The 18,189-nt window shown below is 32.5% G+C and overlaps 1 protein-coding gene across 1 annotated transcript; it reads left to right on the top strand.

The window, feature by feature from the left end:
* The first annotated feature begins 12,054 nt into the window (after positions 1–12,054).
* Positions 12,055–15,458, top strand: LOC131652260 (ribonuclease III domain-containing protein RNC1, chloroplastic). Its single transcript, XM_058922066.1, has 5 exons — positions 12,055–13,027; positions 13,141–13,342; positions 13,555–13,755; positions 14,208–14,294; positions 14,782–15,458. Exons 1-5 carry the CDS (start codon positions 12,234–12,236, stop codon positions 15,097–15,099), a joined length of 1,602 nt encoding a protein of 533 aa, XP_058778049.1. The 5' UTR covers positions 12,055–12,233; the 3' UTR covers positions 15,100–15,458.
* Positions 15,459–18,189: the final 2,731 nt, after the last annotated feature.

Raw genomic sequence — 18,189 nt, 5'->3', positions numbered from 1 at the left:
TCACACAACTTTATGTACAAACACTTGTCACAAGAATTAGATGAAGAAATATATTTAGATAATCATGCATGATGATGCAAGAAGGTTTTCAGATGAAGTGAGAGATGAAATTAAGAGCAATTTAACATAGTATAATATAAATTGCAATGAGTACCTTGGTTATGTTCACTTCTCTCAAATCTTCACTTGAATTTCTATGTTCAACCTTCTTGATCAACTTCATCATTGATGTGCATGAAACTTTTGATCCTTTTTCCTCTTTGATAACCTTTGTCTTCATCAAAATTAGATATAAGATATATTCTTCACAATCTCCCCCTTTTTGATGATGACATACTCTTTGAATTCTTGTTTTGATAAGATTGAGAATTCTCCCCCTAACTTGTGTGTCTCCTCTTTAATTTGTAAGTTTCCTCCTTAATCGGAGAATCTTACAATGACAAAGTCAAACTTTTAATGCCATTATTTTGGTGCTTGTTTTAATCCATACAAGGTTTTAACAAGCTTGTACACCTTTTTGTTCATCAGTAGAAAGTATATAACCTTCTGATTTCTCCATGTAAATCTCCTCATCGAGATCTCCATTTTAAGAATGTCATTTTGACATCCTTTTGATGAACTATAAGTTCATGCAAAAACTAATGCAAACAATACTCTAATTGTTGCCGTCCTTGCTACTAGTGCATATGTGTTTAAATAATTAACACTTTCCTTTTGTCTAAACACTTGGCTATTAATCTAGACTTGTAGGTGTTTAGTGTACCATCTTTATGATACTTCCTTCTAAACACTCACTTGCATCCAACCAAGTATGATTTGACATTGTTGATTCCATTTCATTTTGGAAAACATCATTCCAAGAGAAGTCCCTTGAAATTACATCTTCATTGTAACTCTTTATGATCATCTTCCACTCGAAGAATAATAGGAATCTTACGAACAAACTTCTCACTATTTCCTTTAATGGATATAAGAAATATGTCGACAATTGAATCTTGATCGATTTTAGATCCTTAGCCTTTTGAGCTCTCTTGCTTATCCTAAGTTCGGATTGTGTTTCAACAATCCATGAAAATCTTCCTCGCATGGTTCTTCATTAGTTGGAAACTCGAATCCTTATCCTCCGCAATAAGGTTAAGAGAGAATTCCACATATATTAGACTTCTAAATTCAGAAGTCTATATATGAGTCTTGATCTATCTTTGAATAATTCTTATAATAATAAATCTCATTGAACACAAACATGTTATTCACATAAAATCCAAATCAAAGCTTGATTGCATAATTTGAAATCATGAAACTTAATCACTTTGGTGATTATAAAGATTATTTTATTCATTCTGTAATGATATGGCAAGAGTTTCTTTTGCCAATAATTATAAGAAACAATTTGCAATACATAATAGAATGATAAACCATTATCATCACTACTAATCTATTATGGCACATCTGGCAATGGCATGTTCATCCACTTGCAAATGATAATATTTTAAATTAATAAAATAAAACTTTTATTTCTATTTATCTAAATATCGTTAAACAGATGACCAAAGCATCACGTCGTTTCAATGGTGGCAGCGTTTCTGTTCATGCTTTAATAATATATAGTAATTCCTGCTTTAATAATATATAGTAATTTCGGATCCATAACAGTGTAGAGATCATAGATGCTATCCATAACAGTGTACACGATTCGTTACTTTGATCCCTAGCCTTTAATAATATATATGCACTAAATGCTTTATAGTGGTTTCCTTTGTAATAGTTAAAGTAAAACGCATACACAAACCAAATTGAATACTGAATATGAATGATATATACGTATCGAACTTATACTACAATTTAAACATTTGTTCGTGTAAATTAACTGATACACTGGTATCACATGCTCTAATTTTTTTTTATGAGAAATAATAAAAACGTACCCGAATACTCATGATGACAATTATTGATCTTGAAACTTGTCCAATTTTCCGAAACTTTTAGTCTTCTCCTTGACGGTGCTTCCTCCTCCAACCATGATTATCAGAATAATACTTTGTTCGTTTGTTAGATAAATGGTATGATAATCCTGGATATCTTCAAGAATCGTGTTCGTTCACTTTCCGAACAAAGTATTTCGATCCTATTCTTGTCTGGGTTCACGAAATCTTTGCGGGGATAATTCTTGAAGAACAACCTGTTTCTGACAATGGAGAACAGATCAGAATGTAGAGAGGAAGTATTTGATTTTGTATCCCAAATCGAGACCAAAAGACTCCTTATATAGGAGACCAATAATAGAAACGAACAGACACACCTTTTCGGAAAACAGTTATGTCTGTTGGAACGGGTGCAACTATTCAAACGAATCATTATGTCCGTTGGGAACGGGTGCAACTATTCAAACGAAACGTTATGTCCGTTTCTATTATTCATATTCAATTACGCGTTTGGCTCGACGAGCGTGCACTCTGCACTACCCTAACTCGTTTCAAACTTAACGCATAATTGCATTGGCCTATAGTAAATCACATTACTACCAAAATGCATTGATGATACTAAAATCACCAACAATGTGGTACCATAGCCTATAGATCGGACCATAAAGTGACCACATATTATATCCATAAACCAATTCCAAAAGAGTTTGAGGCATGAGGGATGAATTGGAATGATCTCAAATTCTATATTGGTTAGAGATAGAGCCTTGAATGCGTTTATATAGAGTGACATAGGTACCCAACCAAACTCTATAATTATGAACAGTTCGCCTTTTAATTTATAAAAAATATATTATATTTTGTTTCCAATGGTATTGTTATTTTTATGATAAAATAATTATGAATAGAGTTTTTGTCACCTAAGAGATTATGATTTTTTTAATTGCGTATTAAGTCTTTATTTTTGAGATGCTATTTTGAAAATGTTTAAAATTATATAAACAGACTATCAACCTTAAAATCTCCATGATAAAACATTTGAGTTTTACTATATTTATATCCTATTGTATTATAGCAATCGTTCTAACATTACACTTTCAAATATGATATGAATACCATTCGTATCTTTAAAAAGTATAATTTTTTGAACAATGAGAAAATTTTCCAAAACTGAATTTTTTCAGAAGGGAAATGCTCCAAACCCCAATTTTCTGCAAAGAGAGAAAACGTCTTTTTTCAAAAGAGAAATATTTTTTAGGTAACAAAAAATTAAATGAAAATCTCAAAGAGTAGAAAGGAAAGGCAATGCACTAAAATATCAAAAAGTAGAAAAGAGATAGAAGAGAGAAAACTCTAAGGTTTTAGTGTGTTTAAATATTTGAGTGAACCTCTCTATTTATTGCAAAAAATTCAACCATTAATGAATAGATAGATCATGTCATTTGATCATTATGAATCAAACATTTAAATGAGAAAATGAGGGCATGAGAAAATAGGAATTTGAGGATGCAGTAAAGTGTGTTTATTGTACAAACTGGTGGGTACTAAGTGCACACTGGCGTGTGGGAATTGGACGACATGGTAACTTTTTTTTAAAAATTAATAATTTATGTTTCGAAAGATAATATATTATCTTCAAAATTTCATAAGGCGAGAGATTACTTTTAAATTTGGGAACTATATTCGACACATAGTAAATACTCTGTAATATTTGTTCCCATCAATGAGATGCAACACAAAATTTCAGCATGATAGCAATAATCAATTTAGTGAGAATTCTATTTCTTTCAGCTTTACCATCATTTGAGGCAAATACGGTGCATTAGTTTCATGTATTATTCTATGTAAATTATAAAATTCATTAAACATGTGGGATTCATACGTTGTGTCTCTATTTTTATGAAACCTCTTAATTTTTCTATTAAATTAATTTTTAATTTGTTACAAATATCTTAAATATGTCAAGTGTTAGAACAATAATCAATAAAAATGGAGGTGATTCGTGATCTTAGTAGGATGTTGTGTCCCGTATGTAGGGACTTGATAGAGCCGGTTTCTAACTTTTTTTTGTTACTTGTAAGTTAGTCTTGTATGCATGGTATATGATTTTCTAGTGGTAGGGTTTAAGTAAGTCTCAAAAAATTAAAAGGATTAAATCAAAAGAATTGAGAGATTTAGGTGGAGAGGATTTTAGAGGTTTAATTTTTATTCATTATACATAAATCCTAGTGGTGAACAATGGTCGAACACGACTCAGATTTGGTCTAAAAAGCTGATCTGAAAAAAACCGGCGAAAAAATTTCTAAATCCATTATCATCCATTTAAATAGTCGATTTGAGCAGATTCGGTTGAAAACAATGCCGAGTTGGACAAATCAGTTGATTCAGTATGCTTCTTCTCTATTCATGAGTTAAGTAGATGGACTTGATTAAGAAAGAGGTAACAAGTTTATCATCCAAAATACAAGTTAAGAAGAAACAATTTGAAATAGAAATAAACTTTAAAATAAAAGTGCATTTTTAAAACTATTATTTTCCGTTGCCGGAGATGAAGACATGCAACTAGTGATAAAAACTTAGTTGCGATTAATCATAGTAAAATATCAAATAAAAGAAAAAGATGAACAAGGAGATTGTATATTAAAAAGGCAAGTACAGGAAAAAAATATTGATGTTCTGTGAAATGTTTTTACCTATGTGAAAGGATAGAGAGTTGAGAGTAGTTTTGAATGATTGGTTTTTAATATATATATATATATATATATATATATATATATATATATATATATATATATATATATATATATATATATATATATATATATATATATATATATATATATATATTATCAATTGCATACAAAAATAGCGACATGTAATTATGAAATCTAAAACATAGTAGTAACAACAGTGGCTTATTATTATTATATAAATATACTATACTACATGTTTCTATGGCCGAGTGTGGGTTTCGCTAGACTCAAAATTGCAATCCGCACTCGCTTGTGATTATCCATACAAAATTGCATTTGTTAACTTATTTACCTATGTACTTGATCCGACCCGACTCGTTTAGATTCAGTTTATTCATATTACTTGGTTTTTGGATGGGTTCGATTATTTTGTTCACCCCTAAAAACATTCGTAGTTTTAGAAAAAAAATCAAAATTTGTATCGAAAGAGTTTAGATAAATTCTTCCATTATAATCTATGTTGTTATAATATTCGTATGTTATTGTACTAGTATATTCACAAAGGACCCCCAAGAGGTGGTATAGGGATTCTTAAAGGACAAGTGATATGACAAATCGCCAATCTTAGCTTCCTAGTCGTTCATTTATTAGAGCATCCACTCATCATTTGTAATGGTCTCCCATTGATTGGATTACTTGTCGAATTTTAGAATGAAGGAAGTGAAGATTCCGTATCCATAACACTGTGGGAGAGGAGATCAATAGGGGGAAGCCATGTTCTCTATTATAATAAGGGAAATAACCATCCATTTCCTACGCTCGTAAGAGAGAAAAGTGTTGTAACTACTTTCTTTGAGTCTAAGATTTAGGACCAAGATATTCCTATAAATACCTCAACCTTAAGGTTAAGGGGGACATTGAGTTCACTTGTAAAACACTAGTATACATAGCTTCCCACCATCCTTGTGTGAGCTTGCTCTAATACTGCAACAACCCTAAAACTCTCAGACAATCCTACACAGCTAGGGATTGTCCTTTAATCTATTTTTAGCGAGTACAATTGGTGTCCACCGTGGGACCCGATAAAATTAGCCTATCTTTTACCTACAGAACGACATAAACAAGTTTATTTGTGTTTTTTCTTTTACCTTATCTTGCTTCCTATGGATTTGTTATAACTGATTATAGGTTATTTTGGTTGCATAAGGCCATTTATTTTAGCTAGCATTGTTATTTTTTTCACAAATATTTACTCTTGACAAATTTAATATTAAGCTTAACCTAAACAAGAGCCTGATGTGTTTGAACCTATCAACAAAATCACTAGAACTCTTAAAATTTTCACAACAAGTAGCGCCTTGTGGATCTATGTGCTTGTAGGAACTAAAACTAGTGATGCCTTTATCCTTTGAGTGATCATAATGGTTTTGATGATGACTCTGGTGTTCGTTGGAATCATGATGGTTGATCCTTTGATTGATCATGTTGATCTTCAGTGATATCTTTCTAGTTGTCTCTAAAGATGTTACTCATACTTAAGATTATCTCAAGCCTTATAATGGAGAAGATTCAATGTCCCATTGAAGTGTTAAAGCCGAAGATAATGTAGCACATAACTTTTTTTTGACCGAATGTAGCACATAACTTGAAGCTTCAAAGTTGTGAAAAAGAGGAAGTGTGAAAATTCTCTTGGTCGATCGTGCACTTAGCAAAGTATCTGAGTGACCAGAGTATTATAAAATTAATTGTGGAGTACTCATAAGTTACTAAGACAATTCTAATACACTCATAAAATGTTTTTGAGGACCCTATCTTTTGATAAAATCACTTAAAAAAGTCTTTTGCATTAAGCTAGTTGATTACAAACTCAAATAATCAATTATGAGTGAAAATTATACTGAATAATTAAGGCCTAGAAAATTATCACAATTGTAACGCCTCATAATATATTATTAGGTTTGATAGTCGATAAGTAATGACACAATTTAAAAACTTTCTATTTTTACACTGCATAATCATTTATTCCTATGGCCGATTATGAGATTTAAAGCCCCTGAATCATATTTCTTTTTGAGCTACATTTTCTCCAATATAAGGAGGAATCTTCCTCACTATTTCTCACCCTATAATTCGATTTAAATCATTTTTCTCTCATTTTAAACTTCTCTCTCTCTCTCTCTCTCTCTCTCTCTCTCTCTCTCTCTCTCTCTCTCTCTCTCTCTTATTCATTCTTTCCTTCACCAAATGTTTCCATAGTGTCTTTACGAGTGAAATACATTTGGGAGGTTTTAGTTGTACTGGTATTCAGTTATTTTATCAAGAGTGTGATTCTCTTGAAGTCTCTCTTGTTTGGTTGTTGAGGTTGTCCTTGCAAAACATATGTTTGGTTTATGAGATTAGCTAGTCAAAACCTCATATTCCTGGTTCATGAGCTTGGCATGTGAAAAACTCCTTTTTAGTTTTAGGGGCCAACCTTTTGAAATCTCTCAGTAGATTGTAATGAGGTTTATGTACATAACCTAGCCAAAACTCAAAATGTTTTATTAGTGGAACTCTCAAGAAGTTTGTTTCATGGGGAGAGGATTAGGACAAGAGATCGACCAAACCTATATAAGTCCTGGTGTAATCACTCATATCCCTTTCTATTTACTTTCCCTTATTTTTTATTCCTTCTATTTTCTGCTTTTTTATCTCTATTTTTAACTATACCAACATAAACTGTTGTTTTTTGTAATTAATCTTAAATTAAATTGTGAATTCCCATATGCTTGGAGCCACTTGTTCAACATACTTGGCGTGGGGCAAAAGGGTTTTATTTACAAATGAGAACCATGGGTAATAAATGAGATATAAAGAATTTACATGAGACAACTATTTTGGATTGTAAAAATTGAAGATACAAGTAAGCGTAACACAACAAAATTTATTAAAGAATTGAAGGGTGGGGCATTTATGCATGCACGTCTAACACAAGCAGAGAAAACCGAGATGATGGATAAGGCTAGAAGTGTCATTATATTGTGCCTCAGGGATAAAGTTATAATGGCAATCACTTGGGAGAAAATCAGGGTTTTTATGTGGGAAAAGCTAGAATTATTGTATATGACCAAGTATTTGACTCATAGGTTGTATATGAAACAATAACTATGTTGATCTATGTGCTTGCAGATACTGTCAAGGTGATCCAAAGTGGTAGAGTTTGTTGATATAAAAAATATAATCAACAATTTGGTTTTGATGATGACAAAAACTTATATCCAACAATATCTTGTAGAGTCCTTATCTTTGGAAGATTCTCTTGAAGATCAAGTCATTTCTTTGAACTCAACATTATGGTCAAATGATATTCATGTGAATACTTTAGTTTTAAGGTTCGCTGGTGGTTTGATATCTTAACTCTCTAATAATCATAATTAACTTTAAGATATCTCAAGCCTCGTCAAGCTAGAAGATTAAAAAAATTGTGTGATACTAAAGTCAAAGACAATGATGCCGAGACTTGAAGCTTCAGAGTTATGAAAGAGAGGAATTGTGAAAGCTCTTCTGGTCGTGTTCGTCTGAGTGACCACTATCTTGTAAAGGTACAAAGTTACTTCTGGAATTACTAAGTCAAAATCACACACAAACACACTAAAAATCTTTGAGTAACCTTTCTTATTTTGTTAAAACCCACCTGGAAATCTTTTTAAGGTCTAGTAAATCATTTAGGGAATTGTATGATTAATTGGAGGCCTTTTACAACTAGATAATAGATTAACCCTAGTGCTTTAATCAATTAATTTTTATTTATAATGTGTATAATTGATTGGGATAATCTCTTAATTATTTCTCACAATTAAATATCAAAACTTTCCATCCGTGGCTTGAATAAATCTATTATTCATAGGTAATAATCTATTGGCCTAAACGATTATGGAAATAAATTTTCCCATGGATTATTTCCCAATTAAAACCATATTTTATCATATAAATAGAGAGACTCTTTATCATTTCAAAATTCAAATCATTCATAAAATGATATTTGATCATACCTTCTCACTCTTTCATTTATTTTTATGAATCTCTCATTTCTCTCACTTATATTTTGCCTTAGTGTCTTTAAAGGTTTTTGTGCTTAGTGAGAATCATTATTTTGGTAAGATGATTGCCTTAGGAAGTCTCTGTTTGATTCATAAATTTTTCCTCCTTTAAAAGCTCTCTTTTGGTTCCTGAAGATCACCCATTAAAATCTCTACAATGGTTCATGAACTCATCCCTGTGTAAAATCTCTTTTGGTTCGAGATTAACCCGTGTGAAATCTCTGTTGGTTCGAGATTAGCCCATGTAAAATCTCGTCTTGGTTCTTGAGTTTAGCCTGGTGTAAAAGATTTTTTGGTTCGAGATGATCTCGTGTAAAATATCATCTTGGTTTAAGATCAACATGTATAAAATCTTGACTTGGTTCAGAGGTCAGCTCATGTAAAATCTCGGTTTAGTTCAAAGGATAATTAATATAAAACTCCATTTTGTTTTGGAGGATAGCTGGTGTAAAACTCCATTTTGGTTTTATATCAGTCCGTGCAAAATATCTGTTTGGTTTGAAGAATAAACTATGTTCATTATTTGGTTGGAAGTTATCCATTAAACTTCATATGCTTGTAAAAGGAAGTTTGTGGGACCATCTCATGAAGAATTCTTGGGGACAAGTGTAGGCCAAGTCAGGTTGAACTTGTATAAATCTCTGGTGTCTTTCTTTCTTCCTTATCTATTATACTTTATTTTCCTCCTTTATTTTCTATATATTTCTTTATTCTGCTGCTTATTTATCTGTTAAATATTTTCAAATTATGATTTTATCAAAGATTTTGATTTTAACCAACATTTTTTAAACTTACATAATTTACCCCCTTTTGTGTTTAGAGTCACATGTCCAATAAACTTTACTCATTTTGAATGGTAGAGAACAAATCTATAATGTAACAAAACAATTGACAAAATTTCACAAGATCATTGATGATTTAGAAAATATTGAGGTGAAAATTGATGACGAGTACAACACTATACTCTTGTTAAGCTCATTACCAGATTCCTTGAGAACTTTAAGGATGTCTTTCTTTATGGTGAGGAATGTACTATTACTTTGGATGAAGTCTAATCAATTGCTAATTACAAGAAATTTTCAAAAGGGAAAGATTTGAATATTAAAGATAATGGTGAATGTTTGTGTATCTCAAAAGGAGAAAATTAATGTAAAAGGATGTCCAAATTCAAGAGATTTGACAATCAAGGATAAAATGCTTTATTTGTCAGAAACCCGATCACTTAATAGAGGATTGTCCCAAGAGGAAGGACAAGGAAGATTTAGTTTAGATTGTTGTTGCCTAATATGAGGATAATTATGATATTTTTGGTGCATTATTTATATCGACTTTGGAGACTTAAGAGAGTTATGTCATGGATTAAAGTTGCTCGCATCACATTATCAAAGGAAAGAATATCTTGAGACTTTGAAATTGGAGGAAGGTGGAGTAGTTTGCCTTGGTGACAACAAGACTTGCAAGGTTCATGGTGTTGGTATGTGGTCAAACTTAAAATGTTCGATGATCATGTGTTCTTTCTACACAAAGTGAGGTATGTCTCAAAGCTCAGGCAAAATTTGTTATCCATAATCATGTTTGATGATCTAGGCTATTTTACTAGAGTTGAACATGAGGTGTTGAAGATTTCACACGATGGAGTGATTATAGATAAATAATCTAAAATATGTGGCTTATATATTTTAGAAGGTTTCAATGTTGTTGTTCATTCATCATCAGTTAACGAAGACTTTTGTGACAAGAATAATCTATGGGATTTGAGGTCAAGGCATGGTAGGTGCATGTAGGTTGTTTTATAAAAATTTAATGAGTTTTGTAGAAGACAAGAGATAAAAATGCATTTGACAACTAAGTTGTTATTGGTTTTTGGGGTAAGGTCGGTGGCAAAACAACTTACATGTTGGCAAATGTTCATACACAAGAATAAACTTTTCAACACTTATAGAGTTTTGGAGTAGGAAACATTAAAACTACTCTATTTTGAAGATTGTCAAAACTTTGCTTATTGATCAAATCAAGCTAAATCAGCTTGATAGTAACATTGTGAATTATGTCTTCAATGACTATTAAAGAGGTGAGAAGGGTTATGAGCTGCAGTAAGTGGAATATAGAGGATCGAGGTTACCATTTGCATATGTATTACTGTCAGTGAGTCTTAAAAAAGGAGGAAATTTAAAGGCATGGAGATGAAGATTTCATAAACTATGGCAGAGAAGATTCAGTTTGAGGTAGAAGTTTCTACTATAAATATTATTAGAAATAAGAGAATGATTACAAAGATCTTTGACTAAAAACATTGGTTTTTTTTTTAATATATTGTTTTTTAATTATTTATGAATTTCTATTGATGAAGGATTACTATGTTTTTGAATATTTAGAGAATAAATCACATAACATTAAGGATACAAGGTTTTTGAATATATCAAAATTTTTTGATTTGAGAATCTCTTTTGATGAAAGAATACTATGTTTTTGATTTGGAAATATGTATTGATGAATGAATATTGTGTATTGTGACCGATATTGTCTTCTAAACTATAAAATCTCAATTTTCTTTTGAATATTGAATTTGAAGTGTTGAGAAAAAGCAAAGAAAAGGGTAATGAGTTATAGCAACAAAAAAATTAGAGAATAAACTGAACAACAAATGACCATGTCACTCTTATATCACACATTATCATATTATTTTGGGTTAATAACTATTTTCACCCTGCCATATGAGATTGATTTGAAAAATCTCCTTGCCAAAAAAAAGTTGCAAGAATCCCCCTAATATTTGATGATTTTCTTGTTTTAAACCTTGTAAAATATTTGTTTTTAAAACCAACCTTGTCATTTGAAGATTGGGTCATTTTGAACTCTATAATCTTGTAGATTATGTCATTTTAAACCCTCTGGAACATGACGGGCAAAAAGTTGGTTTTACTAAAAAAAAAATTTACAGAGTTCAAAATGATAGAGTCCTTCAAGTGACAAGGTTGGTTTTAAAAATTAAAATTTTAGAAGGTTTAAAACGAGAGAATCTTCAAATGTTACAGAAATTCTTGCAATTTTTTTTTGGCAGGAGTTTTTTTGAACCAACCCCATACGGCAAAAGTGAAAATAAGTATTAACCCTATTTTTTTTATCAACAAAGAGAAAAAAAAAATCAAAACTCTTTAAAAATAAAATAGATAATACATTTTGTGAAGCTACTAATATAGAGAGATAAATAATATAATTTAACCACAAAAACTAAATTTACTCCTCTCAAAGTCTGAGTTTTCAAAATATAAATTGCTTATTAAAAATATAAAATTAATTTTTTTTAACAAAATCAAATAAATCTAAAATACGTAAACATAATATCTCAGAAGTAACAAGTGTGTCAATTTGCTTCACCTTATCCAACCCAGTTACTGTCCAAAACCTCGCAACGGCAACACAAACACCCCAAACCCCTTCATCTATCGTATCAAAACCACTACAAAAATCCACACATCAATCCTCATAAACCACTTCCCACAACCAACATTTCATTTACCTTCCATCTTCCAACAACAATGGAACTTTCTTCCTCATTTCTACTCTCCCCAAAACCATCCTCATCCCCACAAACCAACTTCTCTTTCTCATCTTCCCTCTCTCCTTTCCCCATCCAAATTCTAATCAAAAACTCCAAATCCCCACAAACCCTACGCGTCTTCGCTGTCAGCATAGACTCAACAAAAAAATTCCCCAACAACAATCCTCAACGACTCCTAAAAGAACTCGCAGAACGCAAAAGAATCACTTCACCGAAATCAAAATCCCCCCCAAGAAAATACATCTTAAAACCCCCACTAGATGACAAAAAACTAGCAGAACGGTTCCTCAATAGCCCCCAATTGTCTCTCAAATCGTTCCCTTTGTTAAGCTCGTGTCTACCTTCTTCGCGCTTTAGCAATGCTGATAAACTATGGATTGACGAGTATTTACTCGAAGCGAAACAAGCGCTCGGGTACTCACTTGAGCCGTCGGAGATGTTAGAGGATGATAATCCTGCGAAACAGTTTGATACTCTGTTGTATTTGGCGTTTCAGCATCCTTCGTGCGAGAGAACGAAGATGAAGCATGTTAAGTCTGGGCATTCGAGGTTGAGTTTTTTGGGGCATTTTGTGCTGGAGTTGGCATTGGCTGAATTCTTCTTGCAGAGGTATCCGAGGGAGTCGCCGGGGCCGATGAGGGAGAGGGTTTTTGGGTTGATTGGGAAGGAGAATTTGCCTAAGTGGATTAAAGCTGCTAGCTTGCAGAATTTGATATTTCCTTTTGATAATATTGATAGGATGGTGAGGAAGGATAAAGAGGGACCTGTTAAGTAAGTTCTAATTGTAGTAGAACCGTTGTATACGATTGAGTTGGTATTTGGTTATAATCTATTTGTGAAATGAATTGTTTGCTGTGTTTTTCGTATTTGTTGTTCCATTGTAGGTCGGTATTTTGGGCTTTGTTTGGGGCGATATATCTTTGTTTTGGTCTTCCAGAAGTCTATCGTGTTCTTTTTGAAGTCTTTGGAATGGATCCAGATGATGAGAATTGCCAGCCGAAGTTGCGTAGACAACTTGAAGATGTGGATTATGTATCTGCTGAGTTTGAAAGCAACCTAAACTGGCAAGATATTGTTGCTTATAAGGCAAGTCATACTTATCTTTTGTCAAGAGTATTATTGATTTATTTTTTAAACTTAGCACATGAAGATACATTTATTTTGCAAAGTTGCGCATAGCTCAGACATGTTTACTCTGATTCCGTAGCTAATCCAACTTGGTTTTATGCACTATTCCTTTCCTACTATAGAATATTATTAGATTGAGACAGAAATGATGTTCACTGTTCTTCTTTCAGCCTCCTGCAGATGCTCTGTTTTCTCATCCGAGGCTGTTTAGAGCTTGTGTCCCCCCTGGAATGCATCGATTCAGAGGAAATATATGGGATTATGACAGCAGACCTCAAGTTATGAGAACACTTGGATATCCATTAGAAATGACAGACAGAATTCCAGAAATTACTGAAGCCAGGAATGTAGAGCTTGGACTTGGATTGCAGGTAGCTCAATTATTGCCTCTCTTTTTACTTTTTCCCTTTCTGGCCATGCAAAGCACCAATCTAGCTCTCTTGTGGTTTAGTGATTGTGTCAAGGTTAAAAATCTTAAAGTTTTGTTGTCAAAATTTCAGACTTATTACATCTACCGTGATACTTTCCGTTTTTGTGTGAAAATTTAGGAAATTTATTTGTTATTGCTTTAGACCTGGTTTAGCTACTTAGTAATTGGTTTATGTCATATTCACACCTTTGCGCAGTTCACTGCATAACAACACAGTGCCGCTTTCGAACTTCCTGAGTAGTTTATTAATAGCTTAATTAGGGAACAATCAATATATTCGATACATAAGTCAACTTGGATCTTCTGAGGCTCTTCTTTGGAAGATGTAAAATGAGTAATTATGAGTTAGATGTTTGAAAGTTTGCTGATGTTGAATGTCTTATCCAATTGCAGCTTTGTTTCTTGCATCCATCGAAGTTTAAATTTGAGCATCCTAGATTTTGCTTTGAGAGATTGGAATACGTTGGCCAAAAGATACAGGTACTATTCTTTCTACTGTCTACATGACTATATTACATCATATGTGAAAAGTCTTTCAGGAAGACTCTAATTTCATTAATGGAATATATCGTCTTCTGCCCCTTTTCCCTATCTCCCTGATTAAAATTTTCCTTTTCAATACGACCTTCTGGTTACATGGCCAGTTATACAGCAAAAGAACAGTTGACTCACAAATTATGATACCCTCTTGAAATTTTCCTTTTCAATACGACCTTCTGGTTACATGGCCAAATGATACCCTCTTGAAATTATGATACCTTCTGGTTACAACAGCTTTTCCATCTCCTGTGAGCATCAAGATTTATATATTTTAGTTTTCGCTTGTTCTGTAATCAGACATATGATAATTAGCTCTGCTATAATTTGCACAAATCTTGAAAGGAATTATATTCAACTTCTGTTTATTGTATATAACTTTCTTCTTCATTTAATACTTAATAAACGTTGATGTTTTTATTCTCTTAAGGATTTGGTGATGGCTGAAAGATTGTTGATGAAGCATTTAGATGCTCCTGGGTTGTGGCTACAAGAGAAACATCGCTGCATTCTTATGAACAAATTTTGTGGAAGATACTTGAGGGCCAAACATCTTCACAAGTTTATTATATATAATGATAGGGTCCAAGATGCTTATGAGCGCAACCGGAGACGGAGAAACCCAGCCACAACAGGTGTTAATCAAGCTATTCACGGGCTCTCATATCTTGTTTATGGGAAACGTGATGTGAGACGTCTGATGTTTGAGATTTTCGACTTTGAGCAGGTCCAGCCTAAAGAGGTCTAAACATGAGATAAGAATGACATGGCAATAGAAGAACTCAGTTTGATTTTTTCATCTTTTTAATTCATCCCCTTGATATGCTTTTCCATATCATGAGTTGATCTGTGCCTAGTTTTAGGTTATTTACAAATTCTTCTTTGGAATTGCTCTTGTATATATTGATTGTATTTTATTTTTTCGACCTGGGCGCCTTAGATTACCTGAACAGATATGAGGATACATAAGTGACTGCTTGTTCAACTATTCCATGGCTCTGATCATGGAGCAAAAACATGGTGACAAAAATGTAATGTTGGTATAATTATCAAACAACTTTTATGACATAAACAAGAAAACTAAGAAAATTATGGCTGCTTGTATCACCATTTTCTTCAATTCACCTCGAACTGTAATCCATATGCAACCTCATATTCTTCAACGATGTGATGATGTCTACGCTCATCAGTAGTTTTTCTTAATGCTAATGGAGACATGTACGATCATTTATAATTCTTAAATGACTAGCTTTAACTAATCAAACGTAGATTTTAGTTTTGCCTTCATATCTTCTTCACCTTCAAACGTGCAAAAGTGGTACTAGCTTAGAGACTAAAAATATACAATAGCAGTAGATTTTAGTCATGATCTTTGAAAATATTTTATATATTTGTTGTAGAGTATTATATAATATCTCCAACCTCAATAAAGTCGATTGTAATGGATAATTTCTATATTAAGGCTTTTCACCTTTCAATATTGATCTAAATCTTTAGCTGATGTTAACAAATTAAATCTTTAGAGTGGATTTGAACTTGTAAGATATTGTCCTCAAATATCTCATGTAATTTAGATTTTTTTAGTAACGTGTTATAATCGAAATCTGAATACTAAAAAATATCTACGAGTGAGTTCAAACGAAAGGTCCAATAAAGCATGGAGAGATAGTTTGCAAAGCAAAAGATAAGATAGACTTATTGACATAAAATAAGACGCACTCAAGACATGTGGAATAGATTAATATAGGACGCTAATTGCTCTAGACGAGAATGTCTAAATGATCAACATACAACTAGAATTGTTATAATTGGCTCCTATCTCAACACCAAATGAAAACTCTCAAGAATCTTGAGGGTGAGTTTGGAACTTAAATATCTAATCTAGTGTGCAATTTTTTTTATGACAAACCTGCCATAATTATTTCCCTATCTTATGCCATCGGAGAGTGTCCTTAACACCCACTTGCTTTTTTTTTTTTTTGTTACAATCAAGAAGAAACCATTTTTCATGGGGACAACTTCTCTATCCATCACAAAAAGATGGGTAGTGCACATTCCACCAATCAGATGACACCATTTAATTTTTATGTATTTAATTATTTATCATATAGAACTATTATTTGATGTTTTCAATGCATTTTACACTAAAAGTAACCTTACCCACCTTTTTGAGGTGGGTAAATAAGAATTCACCTTTTTCATTGTCCAATGCTACGTTCTCATGTAGTTGAAATTTGGAGTGATTATGTGTTTAATGATGTTCAAACAATTCGTCACAAGGTGCTGCTTGAACAATATTTTAAAGATTATGACTACCTTAGAGACTGAAGTGAGTATCTTAACTCTACTGATAATGTGGAATATTTAAAACTCTTAGAAATTAATCAATAGTTGATTCAGTGGAGATTGACGCTGGATTTGATAGAGAGGACCACAGTTCGATCTCCCGCAACTGCGATCGAAAGGGGATTAGAACCATTTAATGCCAGAACTCATCCCCGAACCGGACTATACCGATAGTGAAAAGCAAAAAAAAAAAAACTCTCAAAAACAAATGTTCTTTTGAAGGAACAACTCAAGTGAAGTACAAAATTGAAACATCTATCTTAACTTAATTGTAGGTATTCAAACAGGAGTTTGGAAGCTCGCTCTTCCACCTTCCTTGATCGGTTAATATCTTTACTTAATTGTAGGTATTCAAACAGGAGTTTGAAAGCTCGCTCTTCCACCTTCCTCGATCAGAGTTTGGAAGCTCGCTCTTCCACCTTCCTCGATCAGTTAATCCATGAGGTGAGTTAGAATAAATGGGATAGAAATTCTATGGTTTTCAATGTGAAATGGTAGTTCTCTTACTAATTTATGGTAGTGTAGGGTTGTTGTTCAATATTCCCTGTGCGAAAATATACACGCTTTTGGTTGGTAATAGATTGTATTGAGAGGTTGGATTTAAGAAAATAAAGTGTTTTACAAATACCTTGCATGTAGTTAAATTGATCATAGAGGGAGCGTCTTAATTTCACCACTGTACTAATGTGTTAGAAATTATTAAAGATTTCATGCAGAAAATTGAATTATATTTCTACATCACACCATTCGCGAAGGAGATGTTTGTGCCTATCGTGGTTCTATGGGCTAATGAGTTAGAAGTTTTTGATTGTGTGGGTATTATGAAGAAAACTCTCTTAAAAGACAAAAATCTAAATCAAGACAAAGACAAAGATCAAAATGATGACAACCAAAAATGATATTGAAGAAAAAAATAAAGACAAAGAACTAAATAAATAGCTAAATAAATATATCGATAAAAAATTAGATAAAAAAATTACCTAAAGAATGGAGAACAACAAGACATCATCCAATTCTGGACGTATTATGAGATATCTCAAAGGAGTAACTACTCGGCACTCCCTAAATCAGGTATGTAACTTTATGGACTTTGTTTCCCAAATTGATTCAAATGACATCAACAGAGCTTTCATTGATGAACATTGATCTCTTGTTATGCAATAAGAGTCAAATCAATTTGAGAGAAACATTCTCAAACCTATCTCTAATATAGTGATTGAAACCAAACGAGTATTTTGCAACAAACTTGATAAAAATGACACTATTTTAATAAATAAAGCAAAACCAATATCTACTCCCATGACTACATCATGTCACTTAGATAAAGATGAGAAAGACAAGTTAATAGAGAAAATATCGAGGTATATTGAGTGTCTTCTCTATCTCACTACATCTCGCTAAGAATATGGTACTCCACTCTCTGACAAACTACATTGAGATTAAACACCACTTTATTAGGGACTACGTTGAAAAAGGGGATTGTGTAATTGAG

This window comes from Vicia villosa, linkage group LG2, assembly GCF_029867415.1.
Source record: "Vicia villosa cultivar HV-30 ecotype Madison, WI linkage group LG2, Vvil1.0, whole genome shotgun sequence".
Taxonomy (NCBI): Eukaryota; Viridiplantae; Streptophyta; class Magnoliopsida; order Fabales; family Fabaceae; genus Vicia; species Vicia villosa.
Note: the sequence above shows the minus strand (reverse complement) of the source record. Positions and strands in the feature narration are given on the sequence as shown.

Coding starts and splice junctions, on each gene's coding strand:
- LOC131652260 (XM_058922066.1), top strand. CDS start 12,234: ATGGAACTTTCTTCCTCATTTCTACTCTCCCCAAAACCATCCTCATCC. Junction 13,343..13,554: donor AAGATATTGTTGCTTATAAG/GCAAGTCATACT, acceptor TTCTTCTTTCAG/CCTCCTGCAGATGCTCTGTT. Junction 14,295..14,781: donor ACGTTGGCCAAAAGATACAG/GTACTATTCTTT, acceptor TATTCTCTTAAG/GATTTGGTGATGGCTGAAAG.